Here is a 23690-nt window from a genome sequence, read left to right on the forward strand (position 1 = left end):
TTAGAAAAATTTAACTTGGATAAAGGAAAGAAAGACGACAGCAAAAAGGAAGAGGAAGAAAAGAGGCGTTGGCGCCTTATTCCTCAGACATTCGTTAACTGGCAGCAGGCCTTTGCCATTCTAGCGAGTGTTATAGGGGAGAAATTCCCCGAGAATTGCTCGGGCCTGTTTTGTTATTTGGATGCTATTGGTGAAGCGCATCGTACCTACGGGGGCCAGGCTTGGCTGAGATACGATGAACAGTTCAGGCAGCGAAAAGCAGTGAGGCCGGAGATAAGGTGGGACCAAAAAGACATCGGGTTGTGGCTGAAGGTGATGGCTCCGGTGCGTTATGGGCAGTCCTTTCAGGGGGGAGGGGGGGGGGGGTAGCAGTCAGCAGTCAGGACAAAGTGGAGGACACGGGTCTCAGGGTTCAAAGGAAAAATCTGGGACATGCTGGCAGTTTAATGAGGGCCAGTGCAAGTATGGCACCACTTGTAAATTTAAACACGTGTGCTCCCATTGCAACGGGGCCTCTCACGGAGCCGCTAAGTGTTTCAAGAAATCACGTGGTAAGCCATCAGTGGGTGGCGGTCAAGGGGGTGACTCCGGTGAGGGTTCAAAAGATGGCCCCCTATCTAAGTAGATACCCGGATGTTAAAAAGGCGGAGGTTATTAGGGACGGTTTTCTTGAGGGGTTTAAGATCCCTCACCCGATGCATGTTGTTCCTTTTTCTACAAAAAATTTGAGATCAGCTGGCTTGCATGCGGAGGTGGTTTCGGCTAAATTGGCAAAAGAGGTTGAGCTGGGAAGAATGGCGGGGCCTTTTAGTTCGTTGCCCATGGCGGGTGTAATTGTTTCCCCGCTTGGGGTGGTGCCCAAGAAGGAGCCGAACAAGTTCCGGCTAATTCAGCATCTTTCATATCCCAAAGGATCCTCGGTTAATGACGGGATTGCGGAGGAGTTGTGCTCCGTTGTTTACACATCGTTTGATGCGGCTGTTCGGTGGGTGCGAATGTACGGGCCTGGAGCATTGCTGGCAAAAACGGACATCGAGTCGGCATTTAGGCTCTTGCCGGTGCACCCGCAGAGCATTCCTTTGTTAGGTTGTTGGTGGGAGGGTGGTTTTTACTTGGATAGGTGTTTGCCTATGGGATGTTCTATTTCCTGTGCATTGTTTGAGACTTTCAGTACCTTTTTAGAGTGGGTAGTGAGAGATGTATCGGCTGTTCCTTCTGTCATTCACTATTTGGATGATTTTTTGTTTGTTGGTCCACCGGATTCAGCAGTGTGCTGTCATTTACTTGGGACCATGGAATGGGTGGCCGGACAGTTTGGTGTTCCTTTGGCACAGGGAAAAACGGAGGGCCCCTGCACGGTCTTGAGTTTCTTAGGGATTCTCATTGATTCTGAGAAAATGGAGTGTAGGTTGCCTGATGATAAGTTGGAGTTGCTTAAGCGAGAGGTGAGTCGGATTGGAAAATTGCGGAAGACTTCATTGAAGGAGTTGCAGTCGCTGCTGGGCCGCCTGAATTTTGCTTGTCGTATTATGCCAATGGGCAGGATATTTTGCCGCAGATTGTCCAGGGCGACGGCTGGAGTTCGGTCGGCTCATCATTTTATTCGTTTGGGTAGAGAGCATAAGGAGGACCTTCTTGTTTGGCAACGTTTTTTGGAAGGCTATAATGGCAGGTCGCTTATTCAGCAGGAGGATCTGAATGCTTTTGATTGCGAGATCTACACAGACGCAGCAGGTGGAGTTGGTTATGGGGCCTACTGTGGAGGAAAATGGAGCGTCGGGGTGTGGCCAGAGGATTGGCGAAAGAAGGGGCTCACCAAGAATTTGGCATTGTTGGAGTTGTTCCCGATTGTGGTGTCAGTGTTTGTTTGGGGTGACAGCTTTCGTGATCGGCGAGTACGTTTCCATTGCGATAACTCGAGCGTGGTGGCCGTGATTAACAGCTTATCTTCTTCTTCCCCTCCAGTAATTAGGTTGGTCAGGGAGTTGGTACTGAGATGCTTGGAGTTGAATGCATGGATTACGGCGGTGCACGTGCCAGGAGTTCAGAATAATATAGCTGATGCTTTGTCTCGTTTGCAGTGGGACCGATTCCGGGATTTGGCTCCAGATTCGGAGGCGGCAGGAGCAGCATGTCCTTTGCATCTGTGGCAGGTGGTTACGGAAGGGGAGGCCGATTGATCCAAGCCTCGGTGTCAAACAGGACATGGTCAGATTATGCGGCGTCATGGGCCATGTGGGAAAGTTGGTTGTTTCAATGCGGCTCGGCTGAGTCAGATAGCGACAGGGCAATGGCGTTATTGGCACTGGTAGGTAAGGTCGTGGAGTGGGGTTGGTCCGTGTCTAGGTTAAACAAGTTTATAGCAGGTTTGGCTTTTGGTTTTCAGTTGCAAGGATTGAGGGATGTCACAAAGGACTTTGTTATACGGCAGGCGTTGAAAGGTTTTCGTAAGGGTAATTCGACTTTTGATAAGCGCAGGCCCATTTCTTTTGGGTTGTTGCAGCGGTTAGGGGAGGCCTTGGGCGTAATTTGTTCATCTCAGTTTGAGGTGGTACTGTTTCAATTGGCCTTTTCTCTAGCGTTTTTTGGTGCTTTGCGTCTGGGTGAATTGGTTTCCCCGAGCAAGGACAGGTCAGGTGGTCTTTTGGCGGAAGATGTGGTTTTTTGGGAAGGGGGAGTTGCCTTTTGGATAAGGCGTTCAAAGACGGATCAGCTAGGTAGGGGAAAGAAAGTAGTGCTAGGAAGGGTGGCGGGTAGCGGGATGTGTCCGCAACGCTGCTTAGAGGCATATTGGAATTTGTCATCAGTCAGGTCAGGCCCTCTGTTGCAACACCAAGAGGGGGATTTCTTGTCACGTTTCCAGTTTGTAGCCATTTTGAAGAAGGGCTTGGGTTTGCTGGGTGTTAACCCGGAAAATTTCGGCTCGCATTCTTTTAGGATTGGGGCCGCATCTGAGGCCGATGGTTTGGGCCTTGGGCCGGAGGTGATCAAGAAAATAGGCAGATGGAGTTCTAATCGTTACCTGTCTTATGTGCGGCATTAAATCAACAATGCGGGGTGAAGAGGGACGTCTTTGCGGATTGTTAATTATGGTTGTGTTTTTCAGGTCGTACCCCTCTTTTGGCGTGGATTGTCGGACACTCTTTCGTTTATTGGGGCGCCCTCCGGGCCGATGCGCGCGCGAATGGTAGGCAACTGGGTTTCGGCCGAGAGGCAGTGATCATCCGTTGGATGGGGACTCGTGGTATGTCGTGGCGTAGTTTTTTGCCGGAATTCTCCCGCGCCGCCCGTCTGGATCGCCCCCCGGATATTTTAGTGGTTCACTTGGGGGGTAATGATTTGGGGGCAAAACCCGTGAGGGAACTCATTCGGGATATCCGTTATGACTTGTTGAGGCTGTGGGTATCTTTTCCCGGTATGCTGACTGTGTGGTCAGACATTGTGCCGCGGAAGACGTGGCGGGAGGCCCGTTCCCATAAAGGGATTAACAGAGCCAGGGTAAAATTGAACAGGATGGTGGCGAGTTTTGTGTCCCGGAATGGGGGTATTGCCGTGAGGCATTTCGAGCTGGAGGCCGGGGTCGGTAATTTTTGGAGGGATGATGGAGTGCATCTTAACGAGATCGGGATGGATTTATGGGCGCTCGGTCTACAGGAAGGAGTTGAAAGAGCTTTGGCGGTGGTGGGGCACTCACGAGCCTGAGGTGGTCAGGGCTGTTCGTGTGTGGCGGGGGGTGGGGTTCTTGGAGTTGGTGATGATGCTGATAGGGTTGATCTGGCTTTTGGTACGGGCTCTGGACGGGGTGTTGCTTTGTGGTTGGTTTGCCCGAAATGGGTTACATGGTGCCCTCGAGCTGGTGGTTACGGCTGAGGGTAAATACGTGTTTTTTGTAAAAATTTTGGGTAGGCACTCTGCCTATTATGAGCCAGATTTTTTAGCTCCAAGAGCCCCCCCCTCGAGGTTTTATATATTTACTGTTTACATGTTGTTATTTATGTATTTGTTAATAAAATGGCCGCTGTGGCCAAATTATCCAAAAAGAAATTAACGTGGTGGTGTGTTTTCCTGGGTAATAGATGGAGGGGTTAAGAGGGGCAAGGTAGTTGGGGGTGGGGGATGCTTTACGGAAAGGATCCTTTATTGGCCATACGCGGTCAAGAGGGGGGGCTGTATGGGGCGCAGCTAAAAGGAGGCCCCCACATGACTGCGTTGCCATGGGAGCAGTGCAGTAGGTTTTCTTTTTAAAAATAAAGGTGTTATTGAGTAAAGGAGCCCGGGGATTGGAAGAGTAGGATTTGGGGTGGGGATTTATGCAAAAAGGGAGGTGGGGGCTTGGGAAAGTGCAGGAAAAGGGGAGATCAGTTACCTTAGACGGGCGAAGTGAGTCCCTCCCACCCTCCCTGTTTTAGCGGTTCTATGAGGCAACGTAGCTTTAGGCAAGATCGGCGAGTTCGTCAATTCTTAAGGTAAAAAAAAAAAAAAAAGGGGTCTTTTGAATTATATTTCTTTTCTGTTGATTTATTGAAGGCAAGCATTCTGTATTATTGTCACAGTGGCGTTGGCGGGGGGTGGGGTTCTTGGAGTTGGTGATGATGCTGATAGGGTTGATCTGGCTTTTGGTACGGGCTCTGGACGGGGTGTTTACCTCGGGAGCTTTGTGGTTGGTTTGCCCGAAATGGGTTACATGGTGCCCTCGAGCTGGTGGTTACGGCTGAGGGTAAATACGTGTTTTTTGTAAAAATTTTGGGTAGGCTCTCTGCCTATTATGAGCCAGATTTTTTAGCTCCAAGAGCCCCCCCCTCGAGGTTTTATATATTTACTGTTTACATGTTGTTATTTATGTATTTGTTAATAAAATGGCCGCTGTGGCCAAATTATCCAAAAAGAAATTAACGTGGTGGTGTGTTTTCCTGGGTAATAGATGGAGGGGTTAAGAGGGGCAAGGTAGTTGGGGGTGGGGGATGCTTTACGGAAAGGATCCTTTATTGGCCATACGCGGTCATGTTCACAACAAGCTGCAGATGGTGGACAGGGGGTTTCTCAAATTGGAAAACCCCTTCAACTGTTTGTGCTCAGAGAATTCTGATAACTCTGATATTCCGCTCCCATTTACAGTACAATCTGCATTCTGAACTGTGCACTGGTACAAAGCATGATCGCCAAGTTCTGCTATTTCATCTATTTATTACAGACAGTCATAAACTGTATTCCGACTGGATAGAAGGAAATTGTGTGATTGAATCAATACTGACAGATCAGTTTAGGGGATGAGTCAGTCAGTCCCAGCAAATATGGAAGTGAAACCTCACAATTCAGACGAAATAGTGGATAAATCCAAATGACAAGATACCTGCAGATATGGGCAGAATATAGTATAGATCCAATAGAGTGAATGAGTAGTAAAATTGTATTTACTGTACTCACAAAAGGAGTTAAAAACAGCTCGTTATGTAAAAGCAAATGCAAGGAGCAGTCCACCTCGTGACAAATGCCAAGAGTGCAGGCCGATGCACACTCGGTCTTCCGACGCCTTGGAATAAGCTGTCATTTGTAGGGCAACACCCTGGGTCAGGCTGCACACCTGGTATCTGCTGGCACCCTGGAATAAGCTGTCATTTGTAGGGCAACACCCTGGGTCAGGCTGCACACCTGGTATCTGCTGGCACCCTGGAATAAGCCGTAATTTGTAGGGCAACACCCTGGGTCAGGCTGCACACCTGGTATCTGCTGGCACCCTGGAATAAGCCGTAATTTGTAGGGCAACACCCTGGGTCACGCTGCACACTCTGCATCTGCCATGAGGTGGACTGCTCTATGAATTTCTTTTAATGACATAATTAGCTGTTTTTAAACACTTTTGTGAGTATAATAAATACAATTTTTACTGTTCATTCAGTTTAGTGGATCTTTACAATAATCCGTTTTATTGGCATAATTACCATGTAACTTGGATTTATCCACTCTATTTCAACAGAACTGTGACATTTACAAGGATACCAGCTGCTCAGGTACAGAATTTCTGCTAGATTAATTATTCAGAAACTAAGGACCCTGTTTCTAATTTGTGTCAGGTGAAGAGCCTTCATTGAATCTCTACCCAATGTCGTAGTGCAGTGGTTATTTTCTATCTCACAGTATTCCAGCTATTCTCCAAATTTGCTCGGTGCCACATGGTGCATGAATGCCACTTTGCAAGTATTGGGATTATGATTGGCTTGAACCACTAGACCAAGTTAAAGATGACACATTTTCTTTGTATTTTTGGTAAAAATATTATACATAAATATATATATATATATATATATATATATATATATACACTTATATGCATATCTATATATATATATATAATTGTCTAAAGGGGTACTTCCGTCTGTCTGTCTGTCTGCAACTTCCATAACGGAAATCCCGCGTCGCTGATTGGTCTCGCCAGCTGCCTGTCATGGCTGCCGCGACCAATCAGAGATGGGCACAGTCTGATTAGTCGCTCCCTACTCCCCTGCAGTCAGTGCCCGGCGCCCGCTCCATACTCCCCTGCAGTCAGTGCCTGGCGCCCGCATACTCCCCTCCAGTCACCGCTCACACAGGGTTAATGCCAGCGGTAACGGACCGCGCTATGCCGCGGGTAACGTTACCGCTGCTATTTACCGTGTGTGCCCCCAACTTTTTGCTATTGATGCTGCCTATGCGGCATTAATAGTAAAAAGATCTAATTTTAAAAATAATAAAAAAACAAAAACCTGCTATTTTCACCCTCCGTCATCCGAAGATGCGCTCGCGCCTGCCGCCATCTTCGTTCCCGCTAAGTCATCTGGGTAATTTCGCAATGCATCCTGGGAACGGAAGATGGTGGCAGTGCAGCGCCCCAGAGTCCTGGTCATTGCAGTAATGTCGCTCTGCCACTAAGGGGAGTGATGTTATGTCTGATTGCACTAAAGGAGTTCACCTGACCAGGTATCACAGTCACACATTACACTTCACACTCCGGCCACCAGGGGGAGCAAAATGCACTATGTATTAGGCCACTCCTCACACTCTGGTAAAACTGGGGGTTGGATAGGAAGTTAGTGAGAACGCAGCCTGGGAGAGCTCCAGGGAGGACCTGTCAGGGGTGGGTTCCTGGCAGGTACCTAGCAGAAAGGACAGAACGTGACGGAGCCGCGCCTGTACTACCTTGCGGCGGCATCCTAAGAAAGGACACGAAGCGAAGGATATTGTGGAGAAGTGAGAAACGAGATCATAGCACAAAGGAGAACCAGTAGGAGTCATGCCCTGAGATCGGCAACATCCTAGTGAGGCGCGTAGCCGGTGGCCGGAACGCCGAGGAAGTAACTGACTCCAAGCATTACTTCAAACAGCGGCAGGACAGTTGATTATAGGTTGGCTGTCTACCTTAAATCACCTAAGAAGACATAGGGGGCAAACGTGGAGAGGGGCGTCTCTAGGGTCCCAGAATAGCTCCGAGCCTACCCGTCATACGGGTGCGTCCTAGCCAGATAAACTTGGGGGACGGAGAAGAGAAAGAACTGATACGAAAGTTGTGAGGACTATCCCGTGGTGCTCAGCAGGGAAGGACTACAACACACAGGCGCTAGTTGGTAGGCACTGATTTCCACCTGCAAAGGGAACTCTGGATGTGCCTTCGGACCGGCTGGTCTCAGCCAGCCCTGTTAACAGTGCTCTGGATTGTGGATCCCGAAGCCTTCAGTAAAAGGTAAAGAGACTGCAACCCTGTGTCCTCGTTATTAACCGTGACTCACATCATCACCACCTACACTCCTGAGAAGCCCTGGGGATATACTTCACATGTGGGATGGTATACCATCTAGCTACCATAACATCACCCCAGTGGGCCCCAAGCAGCGTCGGTCACCCTGACCGAATACCACAGGTGGCGTCACGAAACCTTGACCGACTTTCTTCTCCCTTTCATCGGACGCCCCTTAGCAGGGTCACGGACCGGGTCCAGCCACCGTGACAACCTTAGAAGCTAGACAGAGAGGACCGGTATCGAGTACCCCGCGGCCCTGCGTTTGGAGGCGCTCCAGCAGCCGTGCGTGTATCGCTGGAGCTTCGCTGGATCACAGGGGGTGAGTATATAACTATTTATTATCTTAATAATTTTTTATTAACAGGGATATGGTGCCCACACTGCTGTATACTACGTGGGCTGTGTTAGATACCGCGTGGCTGCTATATACTACATAGGCAGTGTTATATACTATGTGGGCTGTGTTATGTACTGCGTGGGCTGTGCTATATATTACGTGGTCACTGTTATATACTGCATGGGCAGTGTTATATACTATGTGGCTGCTATATACTGTGTGGGCTGTGCTATATATTACGTGGCCAGTGTTATATACTGCGTGGCCTGTGTTATATACTACGTCGCCTGTGTTATATACTGCGTGGCTGCTATATACTGCGTTGGCTGTGCTATTTAGTACGTGGACTGTGTTATATACTGTTTGGGCTGTGTTATATACTGCATGGCCACTGTTATATATTGCGTGGCCTGTATTAACGCATCGGGTATTCTACAATATGTATGTATATACCAGCCACATAGTATATAGCACAGGCCACGTAGTATTTGCCTGCTATATACTACATGGCTCCTATATACTATGTGGCCTTTGCTATATACTATGTGGCTGCTATATACATACATAAATATATATTCTAGAATACCCGATGCGCTAGAATCGGGCCACCATCTAGTATATATATATATATATATATATATTTGTTTTTTTTTTTCATTTTTTCCATTTTCAAAATTCCAGAAGAGAAAATGGGCCACTGCTAAAGTTAGAGCATCCTTGGAGATTTGTGTGCTCAGATAACTTTGACTAAGGTTTCAGACCTTAATTAGCCTGTTAGCGTTATGGCTTTTTCAATATCCTAGTTATAAAGGCCAGGTCATGCAAATTTACCAGCTTTATAAAAATCCAGCCTCCTCTAACCTTTTGTAAAAAAACAATGGCCATGGGTTCTTCTAAGCAGCTTCACAGCTTTCTGAAAATGAAAATGGTGTAGGCTCACAGGGCAGGAGAAGGTTTTAAGTAGATACCAATGCATTTTCAAGTTGCCCTTTCCTCTGTTTGAAATGTAATTAAGAAATGGCAGTTAATAGTAACAGTGAAGGTCAAGATAAGGTCTGGAAGATCAAGCTAAATTTCAGTGAGAGCTACTCATTGGATTGCTAGAGAGGCAAATCAGAACTCCTGCTTGGCTGCAAAAGACCTGCAGAAAGATTTAGCACTCTGGAGTTGTGGTATATTGTACTACTGCTCAGAGACACCTGAACAAATATGGCCTTCATGGAAGAGTCATCAGAAGAAAACCTCTCCTGCATCCTCACTTAAAATTCAGCATCAGAAGTATACAAAAGGACAACGAAATAAGCCTCCTGCATTTTAGAAACAAGTACTGTGAACTGATGAGGTCAAAATAGAACTCTGGCTACAGTGATCAAAGGTGAAGAAAAAAGGGCACAAAATTTAAGGAAAAGCGCATCTCACTAACCATTAAGCTTGGGGTGGATCAATCATGATTTGGAGTTGTGTTGCAGCCAATGGCATGGAGATCATTTCACGGTGAGAGAGGAAGAATGAATTCAATGATATTTCAACAAATTCTTGATGCAAACAAAACAGCATCTGTAAAAAAAAACTGAAGTTGAAAAGAGGATGGCTTCTACAAATGGATAATGATCCTAAACACTTGTCAAAATTTACAATAGACTACCTCAAAAGATGCATGCTAAAGGTTTCACAAAGGCCTTCACAGTCCCCTGATCATCATTGAAAATCTGAAAATCTGTGGCTAGACCTCAAAATGCAGTGCATGCAAGATGACCCAGGAATCTCACAGAACTGGAAGAATTTTCCAAGGAAGAATGCATGAAATCCCTCAAACATGAATTGAAAAACTCTTGTCTGGCTGCAAAAACCGTTTACAAGCTGTGATATTTTCAAAATGGGGTGCTAATAGATACTAACCATGCAGGGTGCTCAAACTTTTGATTTGGCCCATTTTCCTTTTTGCAATTTTAAAATGTAAAAGATGCAATATTTTTGTAATACCTAAAAATGCAAAGGAAATGTGTAATCTTTAACCCCTTTCTGACCTCGGACGGGATAGTACGTCCGAGGTCAGAAGCCCCGCTTTGATGCGGGCTCCGGCGGTGAGCCCGCATCAAAGCCCGGACATGTCAGCTGTTTTGAACAGCTGACATGTGCCCGTAGTAGGCGCGGGCAGAATCGCGATCTGCCCGCACCTATTAACTAGTTAAATGCCGCTGTCAAACGCAGACAGCGGCATTTAACTACCGCATCCGGCCGGGCGGCCGGAAATGATGGCATCGCCGACCCCGTCACATGATCGGAGGTCGGCGATGCTTCTCCATTGTAACCATAGAGGTCTTTGAGACCTCTATGGTTACTGATCGCCGGTAGCTGTGAGCGCTGTTATGACCTGGTGGTTAGGACAATAATGGACCTAGTGGGTAAGAGCACACGGAATGACCTAATAGTTACTAATAATATAGGACAAGCTCTGAGACGTGGGAACTCTGCTGACCGCAATCCCTAATCCTATCACACACACTAGAAATAGCCGTGGATTGCTCCTAACGCTCCCTTTGCAACTCAACACAGCCTAAGAAACTAGCTAGCCCTAGAGAAGAAAAATAAAGCCTACCTTGCCTCAGAGAAATTCCCCAAAGGAAAAGGCAGTCCCCCACATATAATGACTGTGAGTAAAGATGAAAATTACAAACACAGAGATGAAATAGATTTAGCACAGTGAGGCCCGACTTACTGAACAGACAGAGGATAGGAAAGGTAACTTTGTGGTCAGCACAAAAACCTACAAAAAGACCACGCAGAGGGCGCAAAAAGACCCTCCGCACCGACTCACGGTGCGGAGGCGCTCCCTCTGCGTCCCAGAGCTTCCAGCAAGCAAGACAAAAATCAAAATAGCAAGCTGGACAGAAAAATAGCAAACCAGAGAAAAACAAGCAGTAACTTAGCTTCAGCTGGGAAGACAGGTCACAAGAACGATCCAGGAGAGAGCAAGACCAATACTGGAACATTGACAGGTGGCATGGAGCAATGATCTAAGTGGAGTTAAATAGAGCAGCCAGCTAACGAATTAACCTCGTCACCTGTAGAAGGAAACTCAGAAGCCGCAGCTCCACTCACAACGACCAGAGGAAGCCCATGGACAGAACCAGCCGAAGTACCATTCATGACCACAGGAGGGAGCTTGACAACAGAATTCACAACAGTACCCCCCCCTTGAGGAGGGGTCACCGAACCCTCACCAGAGCCCCCAGGCCGACCAGGACGAGCCAAATGAAAGGCACGAACCAGATCGGCAGCATGAACATCGGAGGCAAAGACCCAGGAATTATCTTCCTGACCATAACCCTTCCACTTGACCAGGTACTGGAGTTTCCGTCTCGAAATACGAGAATCCAAAATCTTCTCCACCACATACTCCAACTCCCCCTCAACCAACACCGGGGCAGGAGGATCAACGGATGGAACCACAGGCGCCACGTATCTCCGCAACAATGACCTATGGAATACATTATGGATGGCAAAAGAAGCTGGAAGGGTCAAACGAAACGACACAGGATTGAGAACCTCAGAAATCTTATACGGACCAATGAAACGAGGCTTAAACTTAGGAGAGGAAACCTTCATAGGAACATAACGAGACGACAACCAAACCAAATCCCCAACACGAAGTCGGGGACCCACAAAGCGCCGGCGGGTAGCGAAACGTTGAGCCTTCTCCTGGGACAATGTCAAATTGTCCACCACATGAGTCCAAATCTGCTGCAACCTATCCACCACAGTATCTACACCAGGACAGTCCGAAGACTCAACCTGCCCTGAAGAGAAACGAGGATGGAAACCAGAATTGCAGAAAAACGGCGAAACCAAAGTAGCCGAGCTGGCCCGATTATTAAGGGCGAACTCGGCCAAAGGCAAAAAGGACACCCAATCATCCTGATCAGCAGAAACCAAGCATCTCAGATATGTTTCCAAAGTCTGATTAGTTCGTTCGGTTTGGCCATTTGTCTGAGGATGGAAAGCCGAGGAAAAAGACAAATCAATGCCCATCCTAGCACAAAAGGCTCGCCAAAACCTCGAAACAAACTGGGAACCTCTGTCCGAAACGATGTTCTCCGGAATGCCATGTAAACGAACCACATGCTGGAAAAACAATGGCACCAAATCAGAGGAGGAAGGCAATTCAGACAAGGGTACCAAATGGACCATCTTAGAGAAGCGATCACAAACCACCCAAATGACCGACATCTTTTGAGAGACAGGGAGATCCGAAATAAAATCCATAGAGATATGCATCCAGGGCCTCTTCGGGACCGGCAAGGGCAAAAGCAACCCACTGGCACGAGAACAGCAGGGCTTAGCCCGAGCACAAGTCCCACAGGACTGCACAAAAGAACGCACATCCCGTGACAAAGACGGCCACCAAAAGGATCTAGCCACCAAATCTCTGGTACCAAAGATTCCAGGATGACCAGCCAACACCGAACAATGAACCTCAGAGATAACTCTACTAGTCCATTTATCAGGGACAAACAGTTTCTCCGCTGGGCAAAGTTCAGGTCTATCAGCCTGAAATTTTTGCAGCACCCGCCGCAAATCAGGGGAGATGGCAGACAAAATTACCCCCTCTTTGAGAATACCCGCCGACTCAGGAACACCCGGAGAGTCGGGCACAAAACTCCTTGACAGGGCATCAGCCTTCACATTCTTAGAGCCTGGAAGGTACGAAACCACAAAATCAAAACGGGAGAAAAATAGCGACCAACGAGCCTGTCTAGGATTCAACTGTTTGGCAGACTCGAGATAAGTCAAATTCTTGTGATCCGTCAAGACCACCATGCGATGCTTGGCTCCTTCAAGCCAATGACGCCACTCCTTGAATGCCCACTTCATGGCCAACAACTCTCGATTGCCAACATCATAATTGCGCTCAGCAGGCGAAAACTTTCTAGAAAAGAAGGCACATGGTTTCATCACCGAGCCATCAGAACTTTTTTGCGACAAAACAGCCCCTGCTCCAATCTCAGAAGCATCAACCTCGACCTGAAACGGAAGCGAAACATCTGGCTGGCACAACACAGGGGCAGAAGAAAAACGACGCTTCAACTCCTGAAAAGCTTCCACAGCCGCAGAAGACCAATTGACCACATCAGCACCCTTCTTGGTCAAATCAGTCAACGGTTTAGCAACACTAGAAAAATTACTGATGAAGCGACGATAAAAATTAGCAAAGCCCAGGAACTTTTGCAGACTCTTCACAGATGTCGGCTGAGTCCAATCATAAATGACCTGGACTTTAACAGGGTCCATCTCGATAGTAGAAGGGGAAAAAATGAAACCCAAAAATGAAACCTTCTGAACACCAAAGAGACACTTTGACCCCTTCACAAACAAAGAATTCGCACGAAGGACCTGGAACACCATTCTGACCTGCTTCACGTGAGACTCCCAATCATCCGAGAAGACCAAAATATCATCCAAATATACAATCAGGAATTTATCCAGGTACTTACGGAATATGTCATGCATAAAGGACTGAAATACTGATGGAGCATTGGAAAGCCCGAATGGCATAACCAGGTACTCAAATTGGCCCTAGGGCGTATTAAATGCTGTTTTCCATTCATCGCCCTGTTTAATACGCACAAGATTATACGCACCAAGAAGATCTATCTTGGTGAACCAACTAGCCCCCTTAATCCGAGCAAATAAATCCGACAGCAGCGGCAAAGGGTACTGAAATTTGACTGTGATCTTATTAAGAAGGCGGTAATCAATACAAGTTCTCAAAGAACCATCCTTCTTCGCCACAAAAAAGAACCCTGCTCCCAATGGTGACGACGACGGGCGAATATGACCCTTCTCCAAGGATTCCTTTACATAACTCCACATAGCGGCGTGCTCTGGCACAGATAAATTGAACAGTCGGCCCTTAGGAAACTTACTACCAGGAATCAAATTGATGGCACAATCGCAATCCCTATGAGGAGGTAGGGCACTGGATTTGGGCTCATCAAATACATCCCGGTAATCCGACAAAAACTCCGGGACTTCAGAAGGGGTGGATGACAAAATAGACAAAAATGGAACATCACCATGTACCCCCAGACAACCCCAGCTGGACACAGACATAGATTTCCAATCCAATACTGGATTATGGACTTGTAGCCATGGCAACCCCAAAACGACCAGATCATGCAGATTATGCAACACCAAAAAGCGAATATCCTCCTGATGTGCAGGAGCCATGCACATGGTCAATTGGGTCCAGTACTGAGGCTTATTCTTGGCCAAAGGCGTAGCATCAATTCCTCTCAATGGAATAGGATAATGCAAGGGCTCCAAGAAAAAAACACAGTGCCTAGCAAACTCCAAGTCCATCAAATTCAGGGCAGCGCCTGAATCCACAAATGCCATAACAGAATAGGATGACAAAGATCAAATCAGAGTAACGGACAAAAGAAATTTAGACTGTACCGTACCAATGGTAGCAGACCTAGCGAACCGCTTAGGACAATTGGAGATAGCATGAGTGGAATCACCACAGTAAAAACACAGCCCATTCCGACGTCTGTGTTCTTGCCTTTCAGCTCTGGTCAAAGTTCTATCACACTGCATAGGCTCAGGCCTATGCTCAGAGAACACCGCCAGATGGTGCACAGCTTTGCGCTCACGCATGCGCCGATTGATCTGAATGGCCAAAGACATAGACTCATTCAGACCAGCAGGCGTTGGAAATCCCACCATGACATCCTTAAGGGCTTCAGAAAGACCCTTTCTGAAAATTGCTGCCAGGGCACATTCATTCCACTGAGTAAGCACAGACCACTTTCGAAACTTCTGACAGTACACCTCCGCTTCATCCTGACCCTGACACAAAGCCAGCAAGATTTTCTCTGCCTGATCCACTGAATTTGGTTCATCATAAAGCAATCCAAGCGCCAGAAAAAACGCCTCAACATCACGCAATGCAGGATCTCCTGGCGCAAGGGAAAATGCCCAGTCTTGAGGGTCACCACGCAACAAAGAAATAATGATTTTTACTTGTTGAGCGGGGTCACCAGAGGAGCGGGGTTTCAAAGCTAGAAACAGTTTACAATTATTTTTGAAATTCAAGAACCTAGATCTATCCCCAGAAAATAAGTCAGGAATAGGAATTCTAGGCTCTAACATCGGATTCTGAACCACAAAATCTTGAATGTTTTGTACCCTTGCAGTGAGATGATCCACACAAGAGGACAGACCTTGAATGTCCATACCTACACCTGTGTCCTGAACCACCCAAAGGTCTAGGTGAAATGAGAAACAAAACACAGTGCAAAGAAAAAAAAATGGTCTCAGAGGTTCTCTTATCCCTCTATTGAGATGCATTAATACTTTGGGCCACCTGTACTGTTATGACCTGGTGGTTAGGACAATAATGGACCTAGTGGGTAAGAGCACACCGAATGACCTAATAGTTACTAATAATATAGGACGAGCTCTGAGACGTGAGAACTCTGCTGACCGCAATCCCTAATCCTATCACACACACTAGAAATAGCCGTGGATTGCTCCTAACGCTCCCTCTGCAACTCGACACAGCCTAAGAAACTAGCTAGCCCTAGAGAAGAAAAATAAAGCCTACCTTGCCTCAGAGAAATTCCCCAAAGGAAAAGGCAGCCCCCCACATATAATGACTGTGAGTAAAGATGAAAATTACAAACACAGAGATGAAATAGATTTAGCACAGTGAGGCCCGACTTACTGAACAGACAGAGGATTGGAAAGGTAACTTTGCGGTCAGCACAAAAACCTACAAAAAGACCACGCAGAGGGCGCAAAAAGACCCTCCGCACCGACTCACAGTGCGGAGGCGCTCCCTCTGCGTCCCAGAGCTTCCAGCAAGCAAGACAAAAATCAAAATAGCAAGCTGGACAGAAAAATAGCAAACCAGAGAAAAACAAGCAGTAACTTAGCTTCAGCTGGGAAGACAGGTCACAAGAACGATCCAGGAGAGAGCAAGACCAATACTGGAACATTGACAGGTGGCATGGAGCAATGATCTAAGTGGAGTTAAATAGAGCAGCCAGCTAACGAATTAACCTCGTCACCTGTAGAAGGAACTCAGAAGCCGCAGCTCCACTCACAACCACCAGAGGAAGCCCATGGACAGAACCAGCCAAAGTACCATTCATGACCACAGGAGGGAGCTTGACAACAGAATTCACAACAGAGCGCCACCCTGTGGTCGGCGCTCACAGCACACCTGATTTTCTGCTACATAGCAGCGAACAGCAGATCGCTGCTATGTAGCAGAGGCGATCGTGCTGTGCCTGCTTCTAGCCTCCCATAGAGGCTATTGAAGCATGGCAAAAGTAAAAAAAAAGTGAAAAAAATAAAAAAATATAAAAGTTTAAATCACCTCCCTTTCGCCCCTATCAAAATAAATCAATAAAAAAAATCAAATCTACACATATTTGGTATCACCGCGTTCAGAATCGCCTGATCTATCAATTAAAAAAAAGCATTAACCTGATCGCTAAACAGCGTAGCGAGAAAAAAATTTGAAACGCCAGAATTACGTTTTTTTGGTTGCCGCGACATTGCATTAAAATGCAAAAACGGGCGATCAAAAGAACGTATCTGCACCAAAATGCTATCATTAAAAATGTCATCTCAGCACGGAAAAAATAAGCCCTCAACCGACCCCAGATCATGAAAAATGGAGACGCTACGAGTATTGGAAAATGGCGCACATTTTTTTTTAGCAAAGTTTGGAATTTTTTTTTACCACTTAGGTAAAAAATAACCTAGTCATGTTAGGTGTCTATGAACTCGTACTGACCTGGAGAATCATAATGGCAGGTCAGTTTTAGCATTTAGTGAACCTAGCAAAAAAGCCAAAACAAAAAACAAGTGTGGGACTGCACTTTTTTTGCAATTTCACCGCACTTGGAATTTTTTCCCCGTTTTCTAGTACACGACATGCTAAAACCAATGATGTCGTTCAAAAGTACAACTCGTCCCGCAAAAAATAAGCCCTCTCTTGGCCAAATTGAAGGAAAAGTAAAAAAGTTATGGCTCTGGGAAGGAGGGGAGTGAAAAACGAACACGGAAAAACGAAAACTCCCAAGGTCATGAAGGGGTTAACTTTAGGCCAAAGGTGCCCAAACTTTTACATGCCAATGTATATCCCTGGACAACTTTTCCAAAAATCACGTTCATTCCATGTTATTAACACACTGAAAAGCAATAATAAAGCACTATTGTTTTAGTTTATACACAGCATTGTAAAACCAAATAATGAGCTGGAATATATGTTGGTACAGTATATGTGCAAGAAGTAGGTATACATTCACACTGTGGCCACCTAATAGACAAAATCTAAGATAAAAACAAACCGAGCATATGCGGTAGCTTGTAAAAAAATAAATAATATTACACGTAAAAAATAGTGATGAGCGAATATTCTCGTTACTCAAGATTTCCCAAGTATGCTCGGATGTCCTCCGAGTATTTTTTAGTGCTCGGAGATTAAGTTTTCATCACCGCAGCTGAATGATTTACATCTCTTAGCCAGCTTGATTACATGTGGGGATTCCCTAGCAACTAGGCAACCCCCACATGTACTTATGCTGGCTAACAAATGTAAATCTCAAGTAATGAGTATATTTGCTCATCACTAGTAAATAACATAGGGTACTTGTTTTGATCAAAAAAGTGTACAAAGCAGCCCACCGCCACAAGGTGTACCACATCGGGACTGTCCTATTTATAGTATCACATTATGTGTCAGCAGATCTCAATATACATAGAGCCAGAGTAGGATTCAGAACTGACTATTCCGACACCTGCCCATTGAAAGCTATACAGACAGAATACCCAGCCCAAAATGGGGGAGCCATGTCCCTGTTTGTACAAGTTACACAAAACTAAAGCAAAACTGTATACAGCACCATGTAAAAGTGTTAGGCGGGTGTTGAAAAAATGCTGCAAAGTAAGTGGAGCGCCCTCAGACACAGGGCCACGAGTTCTCGGTACCGGGCGTCTCTGCTTCGGTTCTGAGGCTGTCACGGTGGCTAGACCCAGTCCGTGACCCTGCTAAGGGGCGTCCAGTAAAGCGGAGATAGTCTGTCAGGGGTTCGTGACGCCACATGTGGTGTTCGGTCAGGGTGACCGACGCTGCTGTGGGGTCCGCTGGGGTGATGGAATGGCAGCTGGATGGTATACCTTCCCACAGGTGAAGTATGTCCCCAGGGCTTCCCAGTAAGTTGGATGGTGATGGTGTAAAGCGCAGTCAATAACAAGGACACAAGGTTGCAGTCTCTTTACCTCTTTACTGAAGGCTTCAGGATCCTCAATCCAGAGTACGTTTAACTGGGCTCTCTGAGACCGGCCGGTCCGATGGGCACATCCAGAGTTTCCTTCGCAGATGGAAATCGTTGCCTACCACTAGAGCCTGTGTGTTGTAGTCCTACCCTGCTGAGCATTCGGAATAGTCCTCACAACTGCTGTTCTCGTCCGTTCATTCTCTACAGCTCTCTCGTTCTTTGGTCCCAGATGTTACTAGTTTCTAACGTCCCCCAGGTATGTTATGGCTAGGACGCCACCCGTATGATGGGAAGGCTTGGAGGTCTTCCGGGACCCTAGAGACGCCCCTCTCCCAATGTTGCCCCCTATGTCTTCGTAGGTGTAGTAAGGTAGACAGCCAACCTATGATTAACTGTCCGGCGGATTTTGAAGTAAGGCCTGAAGTCAGTTACTCCTGCGGTGTTTCCGCCACCGACTACGTGCCTCAGTAAGATGTTACCTCTCTCTCTCGGCACGACTCTTACTGGCTCTCCTTTGTGCTTGATCTCGTTTACACTGTTCCACAATATCCTTCCCTTCGTGTCTCTCTCTTAGGATGCCGCCGCAAGTGGTGCAGGCGCAGCTCCTTAACGTTCTGTTCTGTTCGCTAGGCACCTGCCAGGTTCCCACGCCTGACAGGGACCCCCCTGTGCCTTCTCCCTGCAACACCCCCTGCCACGGGATGTTGCCTGGATCCAACCCAGTCAGCTTCTGACTAACTTCCTCCCCAGCACCTAGTTTTACCAATGTGAGGAGTGGCCCAATAAATAAAGCCTTTTTCTCCCCCTAGTGGCCGGAGTGTGAAGTGTAATGTGTTCTGGCGATACCTGGTCAGGAGAACTCCTTAGTGCCATCAGACGTACCATCACTCCCCTTAGCGGCAGAGTGCCATACTGCAACGACCAGGTCTCTGGGGCGCTGCATAAGAATGCTTTAAAAAATGTAAGTGTTTAAAAAAATGCAAAGTGAATGAACAAGAGAGAAATCAGAATCAAATAATTATTTGGCATGAAGACGCTTTGCCTTCAAAATGGCATCAATTCTTCTATAGTAGATACACTCCAAAGAAGGTCATCTGTCTGAATTCTCCCCAAGAAGTAGGACTTCTTCAAGAAAACGCAGTACGTTTCCTATATTTGATCCTCTTCTGGATGAAGGAGCTTACACTGCATTTATGAATGTGCCGTAATTTTTCACTTGTCAAAATACACAGTATGATATCACCAGTTGCCAGTGATAGTATATCTGAAAGTAATGGTGAGAAAGAATGAAAAAAGGCACGTCACTGCAAAAATAGCAAAATAATGAACCTACACTAGAACTATTCATGGCTACTTTATCAAGCCTTATCATGTTTCATCTGCTCGTTATCAGCAGCAATGGTTAATGATTGGCATGAAAAGTCTCATCCTTCATTTCCAAAGAATTTACATCCACGAACAGTTGCAATATGGAGAGGCCGGTACCAAACAAACATGATCCCATATGTCTAAGTAAAGTCATTGAGCTATGAGCTGTGTTGTGTTATATCCACATCTTATCTTTATTGTCTCATTTCTCCCCTCAGTGGTATAAGAAACCGGAATATAAATTCTTTGAACCATATAGAAAATATCGATTGGCAAATCCTGAGCAGCCGTTTTATATCCTGAAACCACAAATGCTTTGGCAGCTGTGGAACATAATTCAAGAGAACTCACCAGAATTTATCCATCCAAATCCTCCATCGTCAGGGTCAATTGGTGAGCATACATAGATTATTGTGTGTATGATTATAGTCCTATTTTAAGAGAGTTTTGCAGGGCTTTTACCCCTTCACGACAGAGCCAAGTTCCATTTTTGTATGTTCGTTTTATCCTCCCTTTCTTTCCAGAGCAATAACTTTTAGTTTTCTGTCCCCATAGACATATCTGGGCTTGTTATTTGCAGGACGAATGTTACTTTTGAATCGCACCATTCATTTTACCACATAATGTACTGAAAACCGGGAAAAAAAATTAGGTGGGGAAAAATTGTCAAAAAACGCAATTCTAACAATTACGATTACAGCAATACTCAACATGTCTAGTTTTTTTTTATTATTTAGTAGTGAAAAAAATGTGGAAGTTTTTAAAAATAAATTTTTTTTGGGTCTTGTCATCATTTTCCGAGACCCATAACATTTTCAATTTGATGAAGCTATGTGATGGCTTTTTTGCGGGGGGGGGGGAGACAGTGTTTTTATTGGTACCATTTTGGGATAGCTGTGAATTTTAATCACTTGTTACAGCATTTTTTGTGGAATTGGAGAGATCAAAAAGCACAATTTTTTCATCGTTGAATCTTTTTTTTGTCTATGGTGTTTACTGATCAGGTTAATTATTTTTACAGACTTTTCTGAAAGAAGCAATATTTTTTTATTACAATGTTTTAATGGGGTAAATGGAGGGTGATTTTTTCACATTTTTTAAAACATTTTTTTTAACATTTTCACTGTTCTTAACAGTCCCCTTAGGGGACTTGAAGCTGCGATCGTCTGATCACTTGTACTATATACAGAACTGTCACAGCATCGCTGTATATAGCAGAAATCATGGTCTCCTTTGAAGCCTGGCCATAAGTAGGGTTTCAAAGGAGCTCTATAATGTCAAGCACAGAGGTCTTTCGTGAATACACCCCCTGTTATCATGGCAACCCATCTGAGATCTGCGATCACGTCATGGGCGCACCAATGGGTGCACTGAATGACGCTCCCTATGCTCCACTCAATCACTATTTCAGTTTTTTTCAGTCAAGATGGGGTGCAGAGTGTACATTAATGAGAAAAAAATGAACTTTTTTGAATTTATCAAATGGCTGCAATGAAACAAAGAGTGAAAAATTTAAAGGGGTCTGAATACTTTCCGTACCCATTGTATATGGTGCAAAACTGCTGAGACCAGTGATTGGCTGCAAGTGTTATATGCACATGGTCAGACGTCACCACTGCTGGACAAAGGGCAGCGAGACCATCAAGCGCTGAAGGGGGAAATAACTAGTTGAGCATCAGTTATTTTTTTTATCTTTAGTTCATTTGTCTCATATTATTATTATTACTGAAAAGTTGTGTTACTTATCTTACTCGGCAGTGAATGAATGATTTTAAGTGCAAACGAATTAAAAATAGTGGCCATTATTTATTTTTTCTTCTTTTATCACATTCTCTGCTTCTAGAATTTTATTTTTATCCAGGACGTCTCCTAAATTTTTAATTGACCTTCTCAACTCTTTTCTCAATAGCAGTATAACTACAATCTAGAATATATATAAAACAACTATTTGCAACTTTGTTACAAAAGAATGTTCATTTGTTTCTCTGTACAGGAATCCTGTTGATGATGAATATTTGTGATGAAGTCAATGTGTATGAATTTCTGCCATCTTCACGTCAAACGGACCGGTGTTACTATTACAAGCGCTATCTTGATGCAGCTTGTACATTTGGTGCTTACCATCCACTTATATACGAAAAAAATCTAATTAAAAAACTCAACCAAGGAACTGACGAAAATATCCACAAAAATGGCAAAGTGACCTTGTCCGGAATCAGAGATTTACAATGTTAGACTCAAACTCAATAAAATACGTGTTGATAAAATGACAATCATTTCAATCTCCATCAAAACAATGAAGACATTGACGATTATTGGTAATTCAGACTGCCAAAATCAAATATTCTTGAAAAGATATCCTTATCATATCATATAAATTGATTACTTTATACAGCACTAACTTATTCTGCAGAATACAAATAGCGAGAACTTTCTATACTGGGCAGCATTTTGCTCTTTCACTGTGAGAGAAGCCACAGAGGACTTGCTAGTAATCCAGCTCCCAAAACAATTTTGGGCCCAACTTTTGCTGGAAAACCAGCTCTTTTGGGGACAATAGGGAGTTTTCTGCATATCTTTGACAATAACTTCCAGTTTATATAGATAAATCACCAATCTTTGGCGACTCACTCTCTTGTTCAATAAAAAAATACCAGTAATAGCTTTGACAATTTTTTTATGAATAATTTGATTTTCCGCAAATTGCAAAACCTACAATTGTCTTGAAAATATGTGTACAACTTTCTGTGGTGTTCTAGGACTGTGGTGAACTTCGTTTTGAGCTCTTTAACACAAACACAACCTTAGAAACGTCAAATCTGGCTATGGATACATGCTTGGTATCTGGTGGCAACTAGAGATGAGCGGATCATTTGAAATTTGAATTTTCTAAAATAATTTGATTTGATTTTAATTCTATAAACCTCTAATTGACTTGGAAAATATTGACTATAATACTCTGAATCGCCTAGATATTTGTTTAACCTATTTTGAGCTCTGTAATACAAACATAGCCTTTTTAATGAGCAACTGACCATAACCTATCTGGCTAGGAGAAATTGATGGTACTATGGGTAAGCAGCAGCCTATGTAGCCACACATTGTAGTTTCAGACTTTGCAGGCTACTACAATGGTATGAATAGCTCAAAACTTATCACTTTTTGGGGGTAGATGCCTGTGTTACAGAAACCCCAGCACCAAGAATATGTTATGCAGTATATATTATGTATAATAGGTTCCATGTGAAATGCATCAGTCCACAGGCTGCGCCCCTGGGCAGAGAGGACACGATATCCCCCTTCTGTCCTCCCCCACCTTTGTAATTCCCTCAGTAAATATCAGCAGGCTCCGGCCCCCTGCGGCTATTGTAATGTATGTCTGGCCTGCTTTTTCTATTGGCCTGCCCTGTGTATCTGTGTTATATATTCTGTGTGCTGTAAATAAAGTGTGTTCTTTTAGACTGGAAATACCTGGAGTAGCAGTCAGCTTTTATATGCTCTCACGTAATCAAGGAATTCCAGCCAGCGTCCTTCATTCAGAATCCAGCAAAAGCAGAGTGGACCTCCTGAAACACGGGGTGGTACTGAAAGAGGTACCCCAGCTTGGTAGACCCCGTTACAGCCTGCCTTGCTGCTGTTTATACACAGGTGGTACAAATGAAGGAAGCTATAGGTCTTTCACACATGGATAGCAAAAATTATCTTCATTTGTGTAGTATCAGGAGCCTTGTTCTTTCATAAAGGGACTCTGTCACCTGAATTTGGCGGGACTGGTTTTGGGTCATATGGGCGGAGTTTTCGGGTGTTTGATTCACCCTTTCCTTACCCGCTGGCTGTATGCTGGCTGCAATATTGGATTGAAGTTCATTCTCTGTCCTCCATAGTACACACCTGTGCAAGGCAATCTTGCCTTGTGCAG

The 23690-nt window shown here is 45.2% G+C and overlaps 1 protein-coding gene across 2 annotated transcripts in view; it reads left to right on the forward strand.

Annotated features, from left to right (window-relative positions):
* Window positions 1–23236, forward strand: part of ST6GAL1 (ST6 beta-galactoside alpha-2,6-sialyltransferase 1) — a 346442-nt gene extending 323206 nt beyond the window's left edge. For both annotated transcript variants that reach the window (XM_069727802.1, XM_069727803.1), the window contains 2 exons: window positions 19990–20164; window positions 21765–23236. In XM_069727802.1, the coding sequence (XP_069583903.1) occupies window positions 19990–20164; window positions 21765–22006 (417 nt within the window). In that variant the 3' untranslated portion in view covers window positions 22007–23236. The remainder of the gene's footprint in view (window positions 1–19989; window positions 20165–21764) is intronic.
* Window positions 23237–23690: the final 454 nt, after the last annotated feature.

The sequence above is a fragment of the Ranitomeya imitator genome, chromosome 5 (genome assembly GCF_032444005.1).
Source record: "Ranitomeya imitator isolate aRanImi1 chromosome 5, aRanImi1.pri, whole genome shotgun sequence".
NCBI lineage: Eukaryota > Metazoa > Chordata > Amphibia > Anura > Dendrobatidae > Ranitomeya > Ranitomeya imitator.